The following is a 15,861-nucleotide window of genomic DNA, read 5'->3' as shown; positions in this document are numbered from 1 at the left end:
TTAAAGAGAATGAGACGATGCAAAATGGTGTTTAGAAGGTGCTTAAAGTGACTTTAAAGAGAATGAGACGATGCAAAATGAGGTTTAGAAGGTGCTTAAAGTGACTTTAAAGAGAATGAGACGATGCAAAATGAGGTTTAGAAGGTGCTTAAAGTGACTTTAAAGAGAATGAGACGATGCAAAATGGTGTTTAGAAGGGGCTTAAGGTGACTTTAAAGAGAATGAGACGATGCAAAATGGTGTTTAGAAGGTGCTTAAGGTGACTTTAAAGAGAATGAGACGATGCAAAATGAGGTTTAGAAGGTGCTTAAAGTGACTTTAAAGAGAATGAGACGATGCAAAATGAGGTTTAGAAGGTGCTTAAAGTGACTTTAAAGAGAATGAGACGATGCAAAATGGTCTTTAGAAGGTGCTTAAGGTGACTTTAAAGAGAATGAGACGATGCAAAATGGTGTTTAGAAGGTGCTTAAGGTGACTTTAAAGAGAATGAGACGATGCAAAATGAGGTTTAGAAGGTGCTTAAGGTGACTTTAAAGAGAATGAGACGATGCAAATGGTGTTTAGAAGGTGCTTAAAGTGACTTTAAAGAGAATGAGACGATGCAAAATGGTGTTTAGAAGGTGCTTAAAGTGACTTTAAAGAGAATGAGACGATGCAAAATGGTGTTTAGAAGGTGCTTAAGGTGACTTTAAAGAGAATGAGACGATGCAAAATGGTGTTTAGAAGGTGCTTAAAGTGACTTTAAAGAGAATGAGACGATGCAAAATGAGGTTTAGAAGGTGCTTAAAGTGACTTTAAAGAGAATGAGACGATGCAAAATGGTGTTTAGAAGGTGCTTAAAGTGACTTAAAAGAGAATGAGACGATGCAAAATGGTGTTTAGAAGGTGCTTAAAGTGACTTTAAAGAGAATGAGACGATGCAAAATGGTGTTTAGAAGGTGCTTAAGGTGACTTTAAAGAGAATGAGACGATGCAAAATGAGGTTTAGAAGGTGCTTAAGGTGACTTTAAAGAGAATGAGACGATGCAAAATGGTGTTTAGAAGGTGCTTAAAGTGACTTTAAAGAGAATGAGACGATGCAAAATGGTGTTTAGAAGGTGCTTAAAGTGACTTTAAAGAGAATGAGACGATGCAAAATGAGGTTTAGAAGGTGCTTAAAGTGACTTTAAAGAGAATGAGACGATGCAAAATGGTGTTTAGAAGGTGCTTAAGGTGACTTTAAAGAGAATGAGACGATGCAAAATGGTGTTTAGAAGGTGCTTAAAGTGACTTTAAAGAGAATGAGACGATGCAAAATGGTGTTTAGAAGGTGCTTAAGGTGACTTTAAAGAGAATGAGACGATGCAAAATGAGGTTTAGAAGGTGCTTAAAGTGACTTTAAAGAGAATGAGACGATGCAAAATGGTGTTTAGAAGGTGCTTAAGGTGACTTTAAAGAGAATGAGACGATGCAAAATGAGGTTTAGAAGGTGCTTAAAGTGACTTTAAAGAGAATGAGACGATGCAAAATGAGGTTTAGAAGGTGCTTAAAGTGACTTTAAAGAGAATGAGACGATGATAAATGAGGTTTAGAAGGTGCTTAAGGTGACTTTAAAGAGAATGAGACGATGCAAAATGAGGTTTAGAAGGTGCTTAAAGTGACTTTAAAGAGAATGAGACGATGCAAAATGGTCTTTAGAAGGTGCTTAAGGTGACTTTAAAGAGAATGAGACGATGCAAAATGAGGTTTAGAAGGTGCTTAAAGTGACTTTAAAGAGAATGAGACGATGCAAAATGGTGTTTAGAAGGTGCTTAAAGTGACTTTAAAGAGAATGAGACGATGCAAAATGGTCTTTAGAAGGTGCTTAAGGTGACTTTAAAGAGAATGAGACGATGATAAATGAGGTTTAGAAGGTGCTTAAGGTGACTTTAAAGAGAATGAGACGATGCAAAATGAGGTTTAGAAGGTGCTTAAAGTGACTTTAAAGAGAATGAGACGATGCAAAATGGTCTTTAGAAGGTGCTTAAGGTGACTTTAAAGAGAATGAGACGATGCAAAATGAGGTTTAGAAGGTGCTTAAAGTGACTTTAAAGAGAATGAGACGATGCAAAATGGTGTTTAGAAGGTGCTTAAAGTGACTTTAAAGAGAATGAGACGATGCAAAATGGTGTTTAGAAGGTGCTTAAAGTGACTTTAAAGAGAATGAGACGATGCAAAATGAGGTTTAGAAGGTGCTTAAAGTGACTTTAAAGAGAATGAGACGATGCAAAATGGTGTTTAGAAGGTGCTTAAGGTGACTTTAAAAGGTGACTTTAAAGAGAATGAGACGATGCAAAATGGTGTTTAGAAGGTGCTTAAAGTGACTTTAAAGAGAATGAGACGATGCAAAATGAGGTTTAGAAGGTGCTTAAAGTGACTTTAAAGAGAATGAGACGATGCAAAATGGTGTTTAGAAGGTGCTTAAAGTGACTTTAAAGAGAATGAGACGATGCAAAATGGTGTTTAGAAGGTGCTTAAAGTGACTTTAAAGAGAATGAGACGATGCAAAATGAGGTTTAGAAGGTGCTTAAAGTGACTTTAAAGAGAATGAGACGATGCAAAATGGTGTTTAGAAGGTGCTTAAAGTGACTTTAAAGAGAATGAGACGATGCAAAATGGTGTTTAGAAGGTGCTTAAGGTGACTTTAAAGAGAATGAGACGATGCAAAATGAGGTTTACAATGTGCTTAAAGTGACTTTAAAGAGAATGAGACGATGCAAAATGGTGTTTAGAAGGTGCTTAAAGTGACTTTAAAGAGAATGAGACGATGCAAAATGAGGTTTAGAAGGTGCTTAAAGTGACTTTAAAGAGAATGAGACGATGCAAAATGAGGTTTAGAAGGTGCTTAAAGTGACTTTAAAGAGAATGAGACGATGCAAAATGAGGTTTAGAAGGTGCTTAAGGTGACTTTAAAGAAAATGAGACGATGCAAAATGAGGTTTAGAAGGTGCTTAAAGTGACTTTAAAGAGAATGAGACGATGCAAAATGGTGTTTAGAAGGTGCTTAAGGTGACTTTAAAGAGAATGAGACGATGCAAAATGAGGTTTAGAAGGTGCTTAAAGTGACTTTAAAGAGAATGAGACGATGCAAAATGGTGTTTAGAAGGTGCTTAAAGTGACTTTAAAGAGAATGAGACGATGCAAAATGAGGTTTAGAAGGTGCTTAAAGTGACTATAAAGAGAATGAGACGATGCAAAATGAGGTTTAGAAGGTGCTTAAAGTGACTTTAAAGAGAATGAGACGATGCAAAATGGTGTTTAGAAGGTGCTTAAGGTGACTTTAAAGAGAATGAGACGATGCAAAATGAGGTTTAGAAGGTGCTTAAAGTGACTTTAAAGAGAATGAGACGATGCAAAATGAGGTTTAGAAGGTGCTTAAAGTGACTTTAAAGAGAATGAGACGATGCAAAATGGTCTTTAGAAGGTGCTTAAGGTGACTTTAAAGAGAATGAGACGATGCAAAATGAGGTTTAGAAGGTGGTTAAAGTGACTTTAAAGAGAATGAGACGATGCAAAATGGTGTTTAGAAGGTGCTTAAAGTGACTTAAAAGAGAATGAGACGATGCAAAATGGTGTTTAGAAGGTGCTTAAGGTGACTTTAAAGAGAATGAGACGATGCAAAATGAGGTTTAGAAGGTGCTTAAAGTGACTTTAAAGAGAATGAGACGATGCAAAATGAGGTTTAGAAGGTGCTTAAAGTGACTTTAAAGAGAATGAGACGATGCAAAATGGTCTTTAGAAGGTGCTTAAGGTGACTTTAAAGAGAATGAGACGATGCAAAATGAGGTTTAGAAGGTGGTTAAAGTGACTTTAAAGAGAATGAGACGATGCAAAATGGTGTTTAGAAGGTGCTTAAAGTGACTTAAAAGAGAATGAGACGATGCAAAATGGTGTTTAGAAGGTGCTTAAAGTGACTTTAAAGAGAATGAGACGATGCAAAATGGTGTTTAGAAGGTGCTTAAGGTGACTTTAAAGAGAATGAGACGATGCAAAATGAGGTTTAGAAGGTGCTTAAAGTGACTTTAAAGAGAATGAGACGATGCAAAATGGTGTTTAGAAGGTGCTTAAAGTGACTTTAAAGAGAATGAGACGATGCAAAATGAGGTTTAGAAGGTGCTTAAAGTGACTTTAAAGAGAATGAGACGATGCAAAATGAGGTTTAGAAGGTGCTTAAAGTGACTTTAAAGAGAATGAGACGATGCAAAATGGTGTTTAGAAGGTGCTTAAGGTGACTTTAAAGAGAATGAGACGATGCAAAATGAGGTTTAGAAGGTGCTTAAAGTGACTTTAAAGAGAATGAGACGATGCAAAATGAGGTTTAGAAGGTGCTTAAAGTGACTTTAAAGAGAATGAGACGATGCAAAATGGTGTTTAGAAGGTGCTTAAAGTGACTTTAAAGAGAATGAGACGATGCAAAATGAGGTTTAGAAGGTGCTTAAAGTGACTTTAAAGAGAATGAGACGATGCAAAATGAGGTTTAGAAGGTGCTTAAAGTGACTTTAAAGAGAATGAGACGATGCAAAATGGTGTTTAGAAGGTGCTTAAGGTGACTTTAAAGAGAATGAGACGATGCAAAATGAGGTTTAGAAGGTGCTTAAAGTGACTTTAAAGAGAATGAGACGATGCAAAATGAGGTTTAGAAGGTGCTTAAAGTGACTTTAAAGAGAATGAGACGATGCAAAATGGTGTTTAGAAGGTGCTTAAGGTGACTTTAAAGAGAATGAGACGATGCAAAATGAGGTTTAGAAGGTGGTTAAAGTGACTTTAAAGAGAATGAGACGATGCAAAATGGTGTTTAGAAGGTGCTTAAAGTGACTTAAAAGAGAATGAGACGATGCAAAATGGTGTTTAGAAGGTGCTTAAAGTGACTTTAAAGAGAATGAGACGATGCAAAATGGTGTTTAGAAGGTGCTTAAGGTGACTTTAAAGAGAATGAGACGATGCAAAATGAGGTTTAGAAGGTGCTTAAGGTGACTTTAAAGAGAATGAGACGATGCAAAATGGTGTTTAGAAGGTGCTTAAAGTGACTTTAAAGAGAATGAGACGATGCAAAATGGTGTTTAGAAGGTGCTTAAAGTGACTTTAAAGAGAATGAGACGATGCAAAATGAGGTTTAGAAGGTGCTTAAAGTGACTTTAAAGAGAATGAGACGATGCAAAATGGTGTTTAGAAGGTGCTTAAGGTGACTTTAAAGAGAATGAGACGATGCAAAATGGTGTTTAGAAGGTGCTTAAAGTGACTTTAAAGAGAATGAGACGATGCAAAATGAGGTTTAGAAGGTGCTTAAAGTGACTTTAAAGAGAATGAGACGATGCAAAATGGTGTTTAGAAGGTGCTTAAAGTGACTTTAAAGAGAATGAGACGATGCAAAATGGTGTTTAGAAGGTGCTTAAAGTGACTTTAAAGAGAATGAGACGATGCAAAATGAGGTTTAGAAGGTGCTTAAAGTGACTTTAAAGAGAATGAGACGATGCAAAATGGTGTTTAGAAGGTGCTTAAAGTGACTTTAAAGAGAATGAGACGATGCAAAATGGTGTTTAGAAGGTGCTTAAGGTGACTTTAAAGAGAATGAGACGATGCAAAATGAGGTTTACAATGTGCTTAAAGTGACTTTAAAGAGAATGAGACGATGCAAAATGGTGTTTAGAAGGTGCTTAAAGTGACTTTAAAGAGAATGAGACGATGCAAAATGAGGTTTAGAAGGTGCTTAAAGTGACTTTAAAGAGAATGAGACGATGCAAAATGAGGTTTAGAAGGTGCTTAAGGTGACTTTAAAGAGAATGAGACGATTTAAAATGAGGTTTAGAAGGTGCTTAAAGTGACTTTAAAGAGAATGAGACGATGCAAAATGGTGTTTAGAAGGTGCTTAAGTGACTTTAAAGAGAATGAGACGATGCAAAATGAGGTTTAGAAGGTGCTTAAAGTGACTTTAAAGAGAATGAGACGGTGCAAAATGAGGTTAAGAAGGTGCTTAAAGTGACTTTAAAGAGAATGAGACGATGCAAAATGGTGTTTAGAAGGTGCTTAAAGTGACTTTAAAGAGAATGAGACGATGCAAAATGAGGTTTAGAAGGTGCTTAAAGTGACTTTAAAGAGAATGAGACGATGCAAAATGAGGTTTAGAAGGTGCTTAAGGTGACTTTAAAGAGAATGAGACGATGCAAAATGAGGTTTAGAAGGTGCTTAAAGTGACTTTAAAGAGAATGAGACGATGCAAAATGGTGTTTAGAAGGTGCTTAAGGTGACTTTAAAGAGAATGAGACGATGCAAAATGGTGTTTAGAAGGTGCTTAAGGTGACTTTAAAGAGAATGAGACGATGCAAAATGGTGTTTGGAAGGTGCTTAAAGTGACTTTAAAGAGAATGAGACGATGCAAAATGAGGTTTGAAAGGTGCTTAAGGTGACTTTAAAGAGAATGAGACGATGCAAAATGAGGTTTAGAAGGTGCTTAAAGTGACTTTAAAGAGAATGAGACGATGCAAAATGGTGTTTAGAAGGTGCTTAAAGTGACTTTAAAGAGAATGAGACGATGCAAAATGAGGTTTGAAAGGTGCTTAAGGTGACTTTAAAGAGAATGAGACGATGCAAAATGAGGTTTAGAAGGTGCTTAAGGTGACTTTAAAGAGAATGAGACGATGCAAAATGAGGTTTAGAAGGTGCTTAAAGTGACTTTAAAGAGAATGAGACGATGCAAAATGAGGTTTAGAAGGTGCTTAAAGTGACTTTAAAGAGAATGAGACGATGCAAAATGGTGTTTAGAAGGTGCTTAAAGTGACTTTAAAGAGAATGAGACGATGCAAAATGAGGTTTGAAAGGTGCTTAAGGTGACTTTAAAGAGAATGAGACGATGCAAAATGAGGTTTAGAAGGTGCTTAAGGTGACTTTAAAGAGAATGAGACGATGCAAAATGAGGTTTAGAAGGTGCTTAAAGTGACTTTAAAGAGAATGAGACGATGCAAAATGAGGTTTAGAAGGTGCTTAAAGTGACTTTAAAGAGAATGAGACGATGCAAAATGAGGTTTAGAAGGTGCTTAAAGTGACTTTAAAGAGAATGAGACGATGCAAAATGAGGTTTAGAAGGTGCTTAAAGTGACTTTAAAGAGAATGAGACGATGCAAAATGGTGTTTGAAAGGTGCTTAAGGTGACTTTAAAGAGAATGAGACGATGCAAAATGGTGTTTAGAAGGTGCTTAAGGTGACTTTAAAGAGAATGAGACGATGCAAAATGGTGTTTAGAAGGTGCTTAAAGTGACTTTAAAGAGAATGAGACGATGCAAAATGGTGTTTAGAAGGTGCTTAAAGTGACTTTAAAGAGAATGAGACGATGCAAAATGAGGTTTAGAAGGTGCTTAAAGTGACTTTAAAGAGAATGAGACGATGCAAAATGAGGTTTAGAAGGTGCTTAAAGTGACTTTAAAGAGAATGAGACGATGCAAAATGAGGTTTAGAAGGTGCTTAAAGTGACTTTAAAGAGAATGAGACGATGCAAAATGAGGTTTAGAAGGTGCTTAAGGTGACTTTAAAGAGAATGAGACGATGCAAAATGGTGTTTAGAAGGTGCTTAAAGTGACTTTAAAGAGAATGAGACGATGCAAAATGAGGTTTAGAAGGTGCTTAAAGTGACTTTAAAGAGAATGAGACGATGCAAAATGGTGTTTGAAAGGTGCTTAAGGTGACTTTAAAGAGAATGAGACGATGCAAAATGGTGTTTAGAAGGTGCTTAAAGTGACTTTAAAGAGAATGAGACGATGCAAAATGGTGTTTAGAAGGTGCTTAAGGTGACTTTAAAGAGAATGAGACGATGCAAAATGGTGTTTAGAAGGTGCTTAAGGTGACTTTAAAGAGAATGAGACGATGCAAAATGAGGTTTAGAAGGTGCTTAAAGTGACTTTAAAGAGAATGAGACGATGCAAAATGAGGTTTAGAAGGTGCTTAAAGTGACTTTAAAGAGAATGAGACGATGCAAAATGGTGTTTAGAAGGTGCTTAAAGTGACTTTAAAGAGAATGAGACGATGCAAAATAGTGTTTAGAAGGTGCTTAAGGTGACTTAAAAGAGAATGAGACGATGCAAAATGGTGTTTAGAAGGTGCTTAAGGTGACTTTAAAGAGAATGAGACGATGCAAAATGAGGTTTAGAAGGTGCTTAAAGTGACTTTAAAGAGAATGAGACGATGCAAAATGAGGTTTAGAAGGTGCTTAAAGTGACTTTAAAGAGAATGAGACGATGCAAAATGGTGTTTAGAAGGTGCTTAAGGTGACTTTAAAGAGAATGAGACGATGCAAAATGAGGTTTAGAAGGTGCTTAAGGTGACTTTAAAGAGAATGAGACGATGCAAAATAGTGTTTAGAAGGTGCTTAAAGTGACTTTAAAGAGAATGAGACGATGCAAAATGAGGTTTAGAAGGTGCTTAAAGTGACTTTAAAGAGAATGAGACGATGCAAAATGGTGTTTAGAAGGTGCTTAAGGTGACTTTAAAGAGAATGAGACGATGCAAAATGGTGTTTAGAAGGTGCTTAAAGTGACTTTAAAGAGAATGAGACGATGCAAAATGGTGTTTAGAAGGTGCTTAAGGTGACTTTAAAGAGAATGAGACGATGCAAAATGAGGTTTAGAAGGTGCTTAAAGTGACTTTAAAGAGAATGAGACGATGCAAAATGGTGTTTAGAAGGTGCTTAAAGTGACTTTAAAGAGAATGAGACGATGCAAAATGGTGTTTAGAAGGTGCTTAAGGTGACTTTAAAGAGAATGAGACGATGCAAAATGAGGTTTAGAAGGTGCTTAAAGTGACTTTAAAGAGAATGAGACGATGCAAAATGATGTTTAGAAGGTGCTTAAAGTGACTTTAAAGAGAATGAGACGATGATAAATGAGGTTTAGAAGGTGCTTAAGGTGACTTTAAAGAGAATGAGACGATGCAAAATGAGGTTTAGAAGGTGCTTAAAGTGACTTTAAAGAGAATGAGACGATGCAAAATGGTCTTTAGAAGGTGCTTAAGGTGACTTTAAAGAGAATGAGACGATGCAAAATGAGGTTTAGAAGGTGCTTAAAGTGACTTTAAAGAGAATGAGACGATGCAAAATGGTGTTTAGAAGGTGCTTAAAGTGACTTTAAAGAGAATGAGACGATGCAAAATGGTGTTTAGAAGGTGCTTAAAGTGACTTTAAAGAGAATGAGACGATGCAAAATGGTGTTTAGAAGGTGCTTAAAGTGACTTTAAAGAGAATGAGACGATGCAAAATGAGGTTTAGAAGGTGCTTAAAGTGACTTTAAAGAGAATGAGACGATGCAAAATGGTGTTTAGAAGGTGCTTAAGGTGACTTTAAAGAGAATGAGACGATGCAAAATGAGGTTTACAATGTGCTTAAAGTGACTTTAAAGAGAATGAGACGATGCAAAATGGTGTTTAGAAGGTGCTTAAAGTGACTTTAAAGAGAATGAGACGATGCAAAATGAGGTTTAGAAGGTGCTTAAAGTGACTTTAAAGAGAATGAGACGATGCAAAATGAGGTTTAGAAGGTGCTTAAAGTGACTTTAAAGAGAATGAGACGATGCAAAATGAGGTTTAGAAGGTGCTTAAAGTGACTTTAAAGAGAATGAGACGATGCAAAATGGTGTTTAGAAGGGGCTTAAGGTGACTTTAAAGAGAATGAGACGATGCAAAATGGTGTTTAGAAGGTGCTTAAGGTGACTTTAAAGAGAATGAGACGATGCAAAATGAGGTTTAGAAGGTGCTTAAAGTGACTTTAAAGAGAATGAGACGATGCAAAATGAGGTTTAGAAGGTGCTTAAAGTGACTTTAAAGAGAATGAGACGATGCAAAATGGTGTTTAGAAGGTGCTTAAGGTGACTTTAAAGAGAATGAGACGATGCAAAATGGTGTTTAGAAGGTGCTTAAGGTGACTTTAAAGAGAATGAGACGATGCAAAATGGTGTTTAGAAGGTGCTTAAGGTGACTTTAAAGAGAATGAGACGATGCAAAATGGTGTTTAGAAGGTGCTTAAAGTGACTTTAAAGAGAATGAGACGATGCAAAATGGTGTTTAGAAGGTGCTTAAAGTGACTTTAAAGAGAATGAGACGATGCAAAATGGTGTTTAGAAGGTGCTTAAGGTGACTTTAAAGAGAATGAGACGATGCAAAATGGTGTTTAGAAGGTGCTTAAAGTGACTTTAAAGAGAATGAGACGATGCAAAATGAGGTTTAGAAGGTGCTTAAGGTGACTTTAAAGAGAATGAGACGATGCAAAATGGTGTTTAGAAGGTGCTTAAAGTGACTTAAAAGAGAATGAGACGATGCAAAATGGTGTTTAGAAGGTGCTTAAAGTGACTTTAAAGAGAATGAGACGATGCAAAATGGTGTTTAGAAGGTGCTTAAGGTGACTTTAAAGAGAATGAGACGATGCAAAATGAGGTTTAGAAGGTGCTTAAGGTGACTTTAAAGAGAATGAGACGATGCAAAATGGTGTTTAGAAGGTGCTTAAAGTGACTTTAAAGAGAATGAGACGATGCAAAATGGTGTTTAGAAGGTGCTTAAAGTGACTTTAAAGAGAATGAGACGATGCAAAATGAGGTTTAGAAGGTGCTTAAAGTGACTTTAAAGAGAATGAGACGATGCAAAATGGTGTTTAGAAGGTGCTTAAGGTGACTTTAAAGAGAATGAGACGATGCAAAATGGTGTTTAGAAGGTGCTTAAAGTGACTTTAAAGAGAATGAGACGATGCAAAATGAGGTTTAGAAGGTGCTTAAAGTGACTTTAAAGAGAATGAGACGATGCAAAATGGTGTTTAGAAGGTGCTTAAAGTGACTTTAAAGAGAATGAGACGATGCAAAATGGTGTTTAGAAGGTGCTTAAGGTGACTTTAAAGAGAATGAGACGATGCAAAATGAGGTTTAGAAGGTGCTTAAAGTGACTTTAAAGAGAATGAGACGATGCAAAATGGTGTTTAGAAGGTGCTTAAGGTGACTTTAAAGAGAATGAGACGATGCAAAATGAGGTTTAGAAGGTGCTTAAAGTGACTTTAAAGAGAATGAGACGATGCAAAATGAGGTTTAGAAGGTGCTTAAAGTGACTTTAAAGAGAATGAGACGATGATAAATGAGGTTTAGAAGGTGCTTAAGGTGACTTTAAAGAGAATGAGACGATGCAAAATGAGGTTTAGAAGGTGCTTAAAGTGACTTTAAAGAGAATGAGACGATGCAAAATGGTCTTTAGAAGGTGCTTAAGGTGACTTTAAAGAGAATGAGACGATGCAAAATGAGGTTTAGAAGGTGCTTAAAGTGACTTTAAAGAGAATGAGACGATGCAAAATGGTGTTTAGAAGGTGCTTAAAGTGACTTTAAAGAGAATGAGACGATGCAAAATGGTGTTTAGAAGGTGCTTAAAGTGACTTTAAAGAGAATGAGACGATGCAAAATGGTGTTTAGAAGGTGCTTAAAGTGACTTTAAAGAGAATGAGACGATGCAAAATGAGGTTTAGAAGGTGCTTAAAGTGACTTTAAAGAGAATGAGACGATGCAAAATGGTGTTTAGAAGGTGCTTAAGGTGACTTTAAAGAGAATGAGACGATGCAAAATGGTGTTGAGAAGGTGCTTAAAGTGACTTTAAAGAGAATGAGACGATGCAAAATGAGGTTTAGAAGGTGCTTAAAGTGACTTTAAAGAGAATGAGACGATGCAAAATGGTGTTTAGAAGGTGCTTAAAGTGACTTTAAAGAGAATGAGACGATGCAAAATGGTGTTTAGAAGGTGCTTAAAGTGACTTTAAAGAGAATGAGACGATGCAAAATGAGGTTTAGAAGGTGCTTAAAGTGACTTTAAAGAGAATGAGACGATGCAAAATGGTGTTTAGAAGGTGCTTAAAGTGACTTTAAAGAGAATGAGACGATGCAAAATGGTGTTTAGAAGGTGCTTAAGGTGACTTTAAAGAGAATGAGACGATGCAAAATGAGGTTTACAATGTGCTTAAAGTGACTTTAAAGAGAATGAGACGATGCAAAATGGTGTTTAGAAGGTGCTTAAAGTGACTTTAAAGAGAATGAGACGATGCAAAATGAGGTTTAGAAGGTGCTTAAAGTGACTTTAAAGAGAATGAGACGATGCAAAATGAGGTTTAGAAGGTGCTTAAAGTGACTTTAAAGAGAATGAGACGATGCAAAATGAGGTTTAGAAGGTGCTTAAGGTGACTTTAAAGAGAATGAGACGATGCAAAATGAGGTTTAGAAGGTGCTTAAAGTGACTTTAAAGAGAATGAGACGATGCAAAATGGTGTTTAGAAGGTGCTTAAGGTGACTTTAAAGAGAATGAGACGATGCAAAATGAGGTTTAGAAGGTGCTTAAAGTGACTTTAAAGAGAATGAGACGATGCAAAATGGTGTTTAGAAGGTGCTTAAAGTGACTTTAAAGAGAATGAGACGATGCAAAATGAGGTTTAGAAGGTGCTTAAAGTGACTTTAAAGAGAATGAGACGATGCAAAATGAGGTTTAGAAGGTGCTTAAAGTGACTTTAAAGAGAATGAGACGATGCAAAATGGTGTTTAGAAGATGCTTAAGGTGACTTTAAAGAGAATGAGACGATGCAAAATGGTGTTTAGAAGGTGCTTAAGGTGACTTTAAAGAGAATGAGACGATGCAAAATGAGGTTTAGAAGGTGCTTAAAGTGACTTTAAAGAGAATGAGACGATTCAAAATGAGGTTTAGAAGGTGCTTAAAGTGACTTTAAAGAGAATGAGACGATGCAAAATGGTCTTTAGAAGGTGCTTAAGGTGACTTTAAAGAGAATGAGACGATGCAAAATGAGGTTTAGAAGGTGGTTGTAGGGTACGGCCTACTCCGGAACTTGTTACTCAACAGATGGATAGAGAAAAGAAGAAAATGGTTTCAAAAATCTGGGTTTGTCCAACGGTACCAGAGAACGCAATATAGTGTCCACAGATCGCTACCCGCCAGGGACTTTCTGTGGATTATAATGCTAAGTATGTTGGGGACAGAGCCTAACAAACACCAGTGGGTTTTTCTCAAGTTGGGTTTATTTGATTTCCTGAACGCCTTTAGTTACGTCACAAATGTTGTGCTAGCGATGTCTAAGACCGGTGACACTGTTATCAATTAACCGTTATTTTTGAACAGCAGGTTATCATAAACTGGTACTTGTAGGGTTTCGTTAAATTCAAAATTCCTAACTGTTCAGAACCTTGTAGAGTTCTGTGGCCTACCTTTAGGCGTCGCAATATCGTACATTCTGCCACCTTAAAATTGAATAATTTTAACTGTTTTCGTTTGTCTTTGTAATACAAGCTCGATGTCTATGGCACGGGTGGTGAAGCATACAAATATGGCGACGTATGCCTTCACGGGCGCCGCCCGTCGGTGGCCACCTTTCAGGAACACTGGACCACAGTAGTCAACACCGGTGATCGAAAAAGGAGGGGCCGGTGTTACTCGGACAGCCGGCAGGTCAGCCATTATAGTTGCTGACGATGATGGTCGGGCGCGGAAGCAGGTGTGGCACTGGTGAAATACCTTCCGGGCGAGATTTCGGCCACTTGTAATCCAGAAGCGTTGTCTGCACGTGTTTAGCATCAGAGTCGGTCCCGCGTGAAGTAACTGTTTATGAAAATGTTCCATCAGCAGACGAGCGAATGGATGGCTGGCCGGAACAACTAGTGGGTGCTTAACATCCTCCGCTAGCGGTGAATGGACAAACGTCCTCCAACTCGGATGATTCCGTCAGCTCCTAGTTGCGGATGCAACCATCTAAGCGGGGACGACGCAGGAACGGGTTTCTTCTGCTGCAAGGCCTTGATTTCTTGCTGCAGGTGGTCTCGTTGAGCCAAGCGGCACAGTACTTCTTCCGCATCCGTCAAATCCTTAGTCGTCAGGCCAGGGTTCTCGTACGACCGGCGTTTGGTGCATCGGTTCCAATACTGAACCCAGTATGCTGTCATCCGTCTCAGCTTAGAATACGATGAAAAGAGCGTAAATATGCGGTGAGCTGGCAGCTCAATGGCAGCGCATGCCACAACTGCTACTCGCTGCCTCTGCTTGCACTGAAGGATCTGGTGTCGCAAGCAGTGGTGGAGGCCATTGATCTTCTGGCAGGCTCATCCAGGAAGGACCCTGCCACCATAGGGTACTGGAGAGGAGATCTTTGCCCAAACATCCTCTCGAAGCAAGGTCAGCCGGGTTGTCGACTCCTGCGATGTGACGCCACGTGCAACCTTCTGTTAATTGTTGCACCTGCGATACCCGGTTGGCAACATATGGCTTCCAGGAGTTTGGTGATGCTCGCAGCCAATGTACCACAGTCATGGAGTCTGTCCAGAAGACTGCCAGAGATCCTGGGTTTACCGCAGTCCTTACTCGGTCGAATAGCAAGCTGGCCAACTGTGCTGCGCACAGTTCAAGCCGAGCGATAGAGTGCTTGCTATTGAGGGGCGTCACTTTGGTTTTTGAGGCGAAGAGCTCCATTGTGCCATGTCCCTGGGCATCGCAACTACGGATGTAGCAGCATGCTCCATATCCTTTCTCCGAAGCATCGCAGAAGACGTGGTATTGGATGGTGGTCACTGAAGATCTAATGGCGACTCGCGGAATGCTGATGTTGTGAAGGTAATGCATTTGCTCAAGAAAGTTGAGCCATTCTGTTCGTAGCTGCAGCGGAAGTTCAGCATCCCATCCCCAGGGTTGTTGGTTGACGTGTTTCAGAGTCCATACACGTTGAAGAAGTTGCTTGGCAACCGCCTTCACTGGGTCAACAAACCCTACCGGATCGTAGATCTTTCCAATGGTGGACAATACCTTGCGTTTGGTTGCATCTTTGTTGACATCCGGGGCTTGGACTTTGAAGCGCAGAGTGTCCGCTGACGTATCCCATATGATTCCAAGTGTTGCCAACGATCCGTCGTCATCGTCGTTGGGATATGGGCTGGATGCTCGGCTTTGTTGGTCCACATGATGCAACACTACTTCCTCGTTTGATGCCCATTTCCGCAGCTCAAATCCACCCTTGGCAAACAGTTGTTCGGTTTGCTGTTGCAAAGTTTGAGCAGCCTCGGGTGAATCAGCTCCAGACACAAAGTCATCCACGTAAAAGTCAGCGAACCGAGCTGCTGCTATTGGAAAGTCCCTTCCATGATCCAATACTGTTTGTTGCAGAGATCTCACCGCAAGGAATGGTGCAGATGCGGTGCCATAAGTTACAGTATTCAGCTCATATTCTTCGATGGGATCATGGGGCGAAGCTCGCCACAGAATGCGCTGTAGGGCGCGATCGCTGGGATGTACCCATACTTGGCGGTACATTTTTGCCACATCTCCTGTCAGTGCAATTTGATGAGTTCTGAATCGCATCAGGATCGATGTAGCATCTTGTTGAATTGTTGGTCCGATCATCAGCGTATCATTCAACGACACTCCAGTCGATGACTTGCTGGATGCGTCGAACACAACCCGACACTTCGTGGTGGTGCTGTCGGCCTTAAACACAGGATGGTGTGGGAGGTAGAATGTTTCCCGACTATCAACTGTTGCTGCCACCTTTGTCATGTGGCCTAAGCGGAGGTATTCGGCCATGAACTCCACGTATGCCTTTTTTGTTTCGGGTTCTCGCTGCATACGTCTCTCGATAGCCAAAAACCGATGGAGGGCGATCGTCCGCGAGTCACCTAGTTTCCCGATCATGTCAGACTTTCTCGGAAGTCGGACGACATATCGGCCGGCTTCGTCTCTGCTTGTAGTGGCCGCGTAGTGGTCCTCACAGGCTCTCTCCTCGATACTCCAACTAGGGAGACTGCCTACGTCTTCTATTGCGAAGAACTTCCGCATCATCGTAGTCAGCTCGTTGGTG

General features: G+C 39.1%; 1 protein-coding gene across 1 annotated transcript in view; it reads right to left on the bottom strand.

The window, feature by feature from the left end:
• The window catches only part of LOC131292783 (uncharacterized), a gene marked incomplete at its 3' end in the record, with an annotated part of 58,266 nt that extends 42,706 nt beyond the window's left edge, over positions 1 to 15,560 (bottom strand). Inside the window, exon 1 of the mRNA XM_058320865.1 lies at positions 14,781 to 15,560. Coding sequence (XP_058176848.1) covers positions 14,781 to 15,560 — 780 coding nt within the window. The remainder of the gene's footprint in view (positions 1 to 14,780) is intronic.
• Positions 15,561 to 15,861: the final 301 nt, after the last annotated feature.

This window comes from Anopheles ziemanni, unplaced genomic scaffold, assembly GCF_943734765.1.
Source record: "Anopheles ziemanni unplaced genomic scaffold, idAnoZiCoDA_A2_x.2 U_14, whole genome shotgun sequence".
Lineage (NCBI taxonomy): Eukaryota > Metazoa > Arthropoda > Insecta > Diptera > Culicidae > Anopheles > Anopheles ziemanni.
The sequence above is the reverse complement of the archived record's forward strand: the minus strand, read 5'-3'. Positions and strand labels throughout refer to the sequence as shown.